Below are 8,185 nucleotides of genomic sequence, written 5' to 3'. Positions count from 1 at the left end.
TTGGCTAACTGATATGGCTGTAATTGTTGAGGCTATAGTCTTGTGCATCCTCTTCGGCACCCAAATCCATGCGTTACCCTCATAGTAGACTTGAGCTTTAAGAAGAAGAGCTAGAATCCATCGAGAGATAACCTGTGGTTTGGATTGATTTTTTTTCACCGGGCCTCTGAGGTTTTTTACTAGTTTTGTAGGTACCAATTCCCAGATCCAAGTACTTACCATTGTTTGAATTCCCAGCTCCATAATAGTATCATTGTAGGTACCAATTCCACCTCCATAGGATTAAATTTGGCACTTCTCTAAATTTTGCATTGTACCCAACAGGATTCACGGTACAACTTTTGGTTGCAATGTCCAAGAGTACGGAAGCACAGTCTCAATTTGGCACTTTTGAGAACCACTCACACTTGGTAGTGTAATACCAAATTAGGTTTTGGAGACAGATTTGGTGCTTTCAATGTATCTTGCAAAGTACCAAATGGATGCATAGTACCAATTTTGGAGCGTTTTATATCCAGAAAAGTATCCAATTTTGTACTAAGCATCCAATTATGGTACTGTAAAGTATACAGAGAAATAGCCAATTTGGTACTATGGATCAAGTTCGGTACTGTGCAGGGTGCTTTAAGTGTGCCTGGTTAGTACCTAAGGTGTTCCACAGCTCCAATTTGGTTTTTTTGGGCACCACTTACACTTGGTAGTATAATACCAAAATGGGTTTTGGAAACAGATTTGGTGCTTTTAGAGGATACTGAAAAGTACCAAACTAGATGCATAGTACTAATTATGGCGCTCTTGGTATCCAAAAAAGTATCCAATTTTGTACTAAGCTTCCAATTATGGTACTGTGAAGTATACAGAGAAATAGCCAATTTGGTACTATGGATCAAGTTTGGTACTATGCAGGGTGCTTTAAGTGTGCCTGCATAGTACCTAAGGGATTCCACAAATCCAATTTGGTGTTTTTGGGCACCACTCACACTTGGTACTATTATACCAAATTGGGTTTTGGAAACAGATTGGGTGCTTTTAGTGAATACAGAAAAGTACCAAACTGGATGCATAGTACCGATTTTAAAGCTTTTCTGTATCTAAAAAAGTGCCCAATTTGCCACTATGGATCCATTTTGGTAATATGCAGTATGTAAAACAGTACCAAATTGGGTACTATGGTTCCAGCTTGGTACATAGAACCAAATTTGGTGCTTTTTTGTATTCACAAAAGCACCCAATTTGTTACTATGATCCAATTTGGTACCATGCTTAATGTAGAAAAGTATCCAATTGGGTACTATGGTCCGCCTAGTAATAAATAGAGCCTAATATGGTGCTTTTCTACATCAAATTTGGCACTATAGTCTGTTATCTGGCACTACAGTGCCAAATTTGGTACTTTAGAATGAGTTGGTGGTTTACAGTACCAAATTTTGTACTGTAAACAGCTTTGGTGCTTTACTCTTGTTTGATAGTATTCTGAGCTCTAACGTGGTTCATTTTTTGTTTAAAGGTGGAGCTCTACAAAAGATTCAAGAGCATGTATCCTGCGGTGAAGTTGTCACTTAGGTCCTTTGAGACACTCAAGCCTTTTTTTGTCCGAAGATTGAAAGAGCGCTATACTTGCTGCCGTATTTACCATATCCAGATGGTATACTTCAAGGATGCTTTCAATCAAATGCGCCAGAACAAGTTTGGGCATCACGGCAAAGAACATCCATGTACATGCTCCATTTGTGGTACACATAGTGAGGCAGGCCAATGTTCTGCAAACTAGGCTATTTTTCAACACATAAGTAGCTTGCTAGATTTTATATTGTGCCCTCGCCCTAAGGAGGGTGAATATCATGCAAAGAGATGCTTGCTTGGAGAGTGCCCCAAATGCGGTGTACGAAAGTTGTCATTCTGCCCAGTCGAGATTGCAAGATAGCAAGGAGGTGACTGTTAAGATATTCCAGGATGTGGGCACTGGGGTGGACAGGTTAATGGTGATGGAAAAGAGAAGAAGCGAAAGGACTTGGTCGTGGAAAGGATGAAAATTGCAACTTTCATTCATCTCTTTTCAGATCATCTGAAAAGCTTCGTTAAGCACAACTTTATGTTTAGGTGGCAGGCCCAACAATTCAAAGATTGCTTGCTTAAGTTTCCTAGAGATGTTGTGGTATCTGTTGTTGATTTTGCAGAGAATTACAGCTTTAAAGTGCAAAATGAGATCCAGTCCATGCATTGGTGGTCAACACAGGTAACAATACTGGTACACATCTCTTATATCAAAAATTCAGTAGGAGCTATTGAGAAGACTGTGCATTTTTACATATTAAATGATAAGCTCCATGACACGCTCTTTGTTCAGCATTGTTTTATGCTGCATGACAACTGGTGCATGACAACTGGATGAAACAGCAAGGACACCGTTTGCGTTATCATTGGGTATGGTCAGATGGTGCCGCTTCACAGTTCAAAGCACGAAGACCGCACTATTTCGTAGCCAGGTATTATCAGTTGACAGGATTGCTTATGATGCATAACTTCTTTGCTTCAGGGCATGGAAAAGGAGAGCATGATGGTGCAGGTGCTATTATCAAGAGAACCCTGATGCACGAAGAGCTAAAACCCGATGGCTGGCCCATGAAGTGTGTGGCTGATGTGGTCAATTTTTTGAACGCGAGGTTTCAGCCGACAACGGAAGGTGGAAGTGCCAGCACAAGGAGGGTGTTCTGGTTGGTTTCACCGAATGATGTGCTGCATTTTTTGTTGTGGGACTGTAAACCAATTGTAGGCTCTCGCTCATTCCATTGTGTTGACGGCTACTCAACGCACAATCCATGTGATGTGCGTTTTCGTACGCTGTCATGCTTCTGTGATCCATGTGTGAATGGGCAGTGGAGGAGATGCAATAATAAACAGCACATTGAAGAATGGAAATATGTCTCCATCGAGCCATTGACAGAGTCAGTACAACCTACAAATAGTGATGAGGACGACGATGATGAGGAGAACTACAATGATTTGTTTTCCTCCCATGTGAGTGAGGATTTAAGCATGCCTATGTATGAAGGAGACCCTGAGGTGTTGAGCCAATTATTGTCCATTGGGGATAACTTTGCAGTGAACACAGCTGAGGAGAAGGAGGACTTCTACCTTCTTAAGTGCACAAAAACCGTTTATGTAGCACCAAGAGTACTGAAGGACCTTTGGCATAACAAGATCGTAAGAGGTGGATTGCTAGTTGAGGGCTTGTACTATGCCCAGGTTGAGGGCAAAGTTGATACCTATACCCTATTAGATCAGACACCACTGGTGATGATCTACTCGCATCTTGTTAGAGCCATACGGTTCCCCATGGAGGCTATCCCTGGCCTCCATCACCACTTTAAACTATCCTCAGAGATATATGAAAATATCTACAACAGTATGCCATATGAAGACGGAAGTGACCAAGACGGGAGCCATACAGTGTTTACCCCAACTACAATTCTAACCACTGGCAACAGTTGTAATTCTCTTTAATAGAATCTTGCTTGTGATCAGTACTATCTAATTATCTTGATTAGAATCTTACTTGTGATCAGTACTGTCTAATGCTATTGCTGTGTTATCAATTTGGTACTGTGCTTTATTGTTTTTAGCTCTGCTGTGTTTTTGCTGTACCAAATTTTGGTACTGTTCCTTTTTGTTTTCACCTGACTGTTGTGGCACCAAATTTGATACTCTATAGTACTGCAGTACCAAAATTTGGTGCTATCTACTACATGTACAATCATTCAGTTATTGTTGTCTTATACAATACCAGTCTTTGGTGGTAATATGCCAGCAAATTTGTAGAACCAAAATATGGTAAGTACTGTGCTAATAGTTTTAGCTGATTGTTACTGTGTACAGTTTTTTTGCAGCCGGAGTTATAAAGCCCAACAATACGGTGGTAATAAGTAGCCTTTCTGGTACTATGCAATAACTATCCACTTTCTCTCACTCATCCTCCCCTCCCTTGCTCTCGGCATCTCTCTCCCTTGCTTCCTGTTATCCTCTGCCTTCCTCTCATCCAGCCATGAACAGGGACTACTCACCTGGCAACTCCCACTTGTCACTAACTCCAAAGTCACGCTTGTCACCAAGTAGTAACAGAAAAGTACAAAAGCAGTAGCCAAAAAAAGTACATGTACAAAAAGATAATTATCATTAAATGTCAAAGGCAATGTACAAGCATACAGAATCTTTTACACAGGGGGGTCAAAGCGGTACGAATACCCCTCCATAGATACAAAGTAGTTGACAACGAACGAGGAAATGTCATCCTCAACATCAAACAAGGGATTCCGGTGGCTGTAAGCAGTGGGGAACTTATCAGCAGCAGCTAGCCACCCGGAGATCCATGGGAAAATGACATCCATAAGATACTTCGGCTTGTCGGGGTCATAATACTTAGGCTCATATGACCGGATGCAGCAGCACAAGTCGTAATCATTCTTCAAGGACTTGTATCTCGTGTCGTCCACAAGGAGGGTGTTCGTTTCATTGAATTGTGGATACTTGCGCCACACTTTTCTTAGGAGCTTCAAAAAAATAGGCTTGTTACCGAACTCCTTCGCAAGGACTGGCACATCTCTAAGTTTGGTAGCCCACCTCTCACAATGAGACTGGTCAAAAATATCTATAAACAGGTAAACCAAGCAATTAGAATAGCAGCACAAATAAGAGTACCAAAGCTAACAAACAGTACATAACAGTGAAAAGGTACCAAACTTGGTACAACACAGTACCAAAGTACCAAATAACCAAAGTACCAAACATTATAAAATTGTGTACACAAATGTTACCAAGCACAGAACCAAGTACCATAGTATCAAAGCGCCAAACAGTACCAAATTGTGTACAAAGTAAAAAACACAGTTTCAAACTACCATAGCATCAGAGTACCAAAGTACCAAAGATAACCAAAGAGTACCAAATTATGTACAAAAGAGTGCCAAATTGTGTACACATGAACAAACATAGTCCAAAGCAGTGCATAGCACCAGAGTATCAAAGTTCCAAAAAGTACCAAATTGTGTTAGCAGTGCCAAAAGTACCAAACTACCAAATAGTACCAGATTGTGTACGGAACAGTAGCAAAGCTAGCCAAATAGTATCAAAATCAATAAAACCAGTTGTGAAAGTTTAGGGATAAATACCTAAAAAGAGGCCTTTCATCTTCATCAACCGAGGGAAGCAAGCATTCATTATGGCCATCAAGTTCTTCCTTTGGCTACATGACCAGAGCATCACGTCGCATCGCTTCCTCAAGTTGATGATGAGGTCCTCCGCATCAGGTCTGACGACACAATATTTGTATTGAGACACTTGCACACCTCGGGGCCTAATTCCATCTGGGAATGGGAGCTGCCACAAATCCTTGGGTGCTTCAACATAATCCTTCAGTAGCACTCCATTGACATCCAAAACAACAAGGCGCCTATTGCTTGCCATTACATGTATTGGCATTGATGTATCCGGTGGTTGTTCATGTAGCCACCAATGGTCCCCTGAAGTAGTACCACTAAACTATATGAGTAGAAGAACACAGCCTTTTTGCAAAAGCAAAGTTAGACATTGGGCACCAATAAAAGTTTACAAAACAGTGACAATAGGACATGACAGTTTACAAACACATTGACACCTTTCAAGAGTAGAGCGGCATGACACAAAACGCATCGACAAAAGCAAAATGGGCTGGTATTTCAAATTAGTCCAAAAGCAAGTACAAAATGCTGTAACATCAGCTAATTTTTGCAGCCTTGCGGCTTGAGACCACGACCAACGGGGCCCTTTCTACATTTCATAGCGAAGAGCTCGAAGAGGGTGGCTGAATCATTGCTATCACCTGTTTCTAAGGGCGTTGCATCAGGTGTCTCCTCCGCAGCTCTGTCCTTCCCCACACCTTTTGTATCCTCTGTGCCTTTAGGCAACTCTACACCTTCACCCTCCTCTGCACCTTTAACCTGCTCTGCACTTTCAGTAGCTTCTCGTGCCTCTTTGGCCTCCTTTGCGCTTTTAGCCTCCTCTACACCTTCAGCCCCCTCTGCACCTTTAGCCTCCTCAACACTTTCAATAGCTTCCCCCGCCGCTCTGGCCTCCTCATTGCTTTTAGCCTCCTCAGTGTCTTTGGGCTCCTCTGCACCTGCAGCCTCCTGTGCACTTTGAGTAGCTTCCGCTGCCCTATTTCCATTCTTCCTCCTCTTTCTACCTGCCTTGTCCTTTGCAGATGTTGATGCCGTAGCCAAAACCTCTGCCTCTGAGAGAACTTCAACTGTCACCTCCTCAACAGCCGGCATCTCTTCATTGTTCTTCTCACCTTGGTCAGTCTCTTGCTCAACAACCTCCTCAATCAGATCACTTCCCCCCTGTTCTTTCTCCTCCGGTCCCTTTTCGTATTTGTCTCTCTCTTGCACTTCCGCTTTTAGTCGATCTTCCCCCATGCTTGAGTCTACAGCAAGCTCAGCCCCTTTCCCTTCCCTTGTGTTGGCATCAAGGTCTTGCAGTATTTTCTGCAGTGACTTGTAAGGATCTTCTTTAAACATGTAAGTGGCATCTGACTTACTGTGACCAGGGAGATCCTTCCTATCCTTTGGGGTGGTGTCATGGGTGTCCGCACCGAAAGATTCTCTACCTACATATGCACAAAGATGAAAGACAAGATTAGATCATCAGTTCAAACAATATAAACATACAGTGTCCAACACAAACACCCCACTTACTCTTCAATAATGACCTCCCTGACACCCAGGCCTTTGCCTCTCCGAAGGGATTATTGCGGTGTTGCAACATGCCTTCACGCACATATCTCTTGTTCTCAACACAGTTGCAAAACACAATGGATGGTACTGATGGCTGCAGGGAAGCATGAAGGTACCAACCACGTAAGAAGCCTCCAAAGCCTCCCCACAGGCAACACAAGTACCAAACACATGAATTGTATTGGCAGGGTCCACAACATGAGGCCTTGGAGTCAATGTATATTTCATCCCCCTCTTCACATCAGCACATAACTTATATACAAATTCTTAATGGTCTTGGGTCTCCAAGCATTCATTGTGGAGCTTCACATACTCCATCTGCAAAACAGACATACTCTATCCACTTATCCACCAAAACAAACAATTAGCAAGGAAGTACACAAGCAGTACAAAAACTGAACCAGAATAGGTACCAAAACAGGTAAATTATACCATAACAATTCTAAACAGCACTAAATGGGTACAATGAAGTTTCAACAACTCCCAAGCCAAACCCAAGCAGAATAAAAACAGTACTAAAAAGGGTCGGATTGTACCAAAATAGTTTTAAACAACACTAAATTGGTACAGTACCAAAAACTATCAAAACAGTACTAAAAAAGGTTGGATTGTACCAAAGTAGTTTTAAACAACACAAAATTGGTACATGAAGTACCAAAAACTACCAAAACAATACCAAAAATGTAGCAAAGCAGTACCAAAATAATATCAAATAGTAGCAGAATAGTACCAAATAGTACTAAAATAGTACCAAATAGGTTACAGACAGTGCTAAAAAGGTAGCAAATCAGTACCAAAATAGTAGCAAATAGTAGCAAAATAGCACCAAATAGGAAACAAAACAGTACCAAAACAAAACCAAAAAGTAGCAAAATAGTACGAAAATAGGTAACAAAACAGTACCAAGACAAACCAAAACAGTACCAAAAGGTTAACAAATCAGTATCAAAATAGTACCAAAAGGTAACTAAACAGTACCAAAACATGTAAATTATGCCAAAACAGTTGTAAACAGCAATAATTTGGTACAATTAAGTACCAAACACACGACTCCCAAAAATACCCAAAAGACCCAAAAACTTGTCACAGTGAAATTCCAAACTAGTACCAAAATAGTGCAAAAAGTACTAAACGAATCAAAGAAAACAAAAAATACCAAGATAATACCTAGATAGCACCCAAGACATATTTAGCACTACCATATAAGACCAAATAAAAGCTCAACTTCAGTACCAAAATACTTCAAAAGAGTACCACATGAAGCAAAGAAGCACAAAAAGTACCAAAGTTAGTGCCAACATTGAACCCAAGATGTACCTACAATACCTTAAAGACTCTAAAACTTGTCACAGTGAAATTCCAAACTAGTACCAAAATAGTGCAAAAAGTACCAAACGAATCAAAGAAAACAAAAAATT

The 8,185-nt window shown here is 41.1% G+C and overlaps 1 protein-coding gene across 1 annotated transcript; it reads right to left on the bottom strand.

Annotated features, from left to right (window-relative positions):
• Positions 1-4,211: 4,211 nt before the first annotated feature.
• LOC147607066 (uncharacterized) lies at positions 4,212-5,584 on the bottom strand. The gene is given in 3 exon segments (XM_086791483.1): positions 4,212-4,645; positions 5,166-5,554; positions 5,556-5,584. Coding segments are annotated over 3 exon segments (852 nt in total).
• Between the last annotated feature and the right edge of the window lie 2,601 nt (positions 5,585-8,185).

Source organism: Cibotium barometz, chromosome 56 (assembly GCF_041138505.1).
Source record: "Cibotium barometz isolate CiBa-2024 chromosome 56, ASM4113850v1, whole genome shotgun sequence".
In the NCBI taxonomy this organism is placed as follows: Eukaryota; Viridiplantae; Streptophyta; class Polypodiopsida; order Cyatheales; family Cibotiaceae; genus Cibotium; species Cibotium barometz.
Note: the sequence above shows the minus strand (reverse complement) of the source record. Positions and strands in the feature narration are given on the sequence as shown.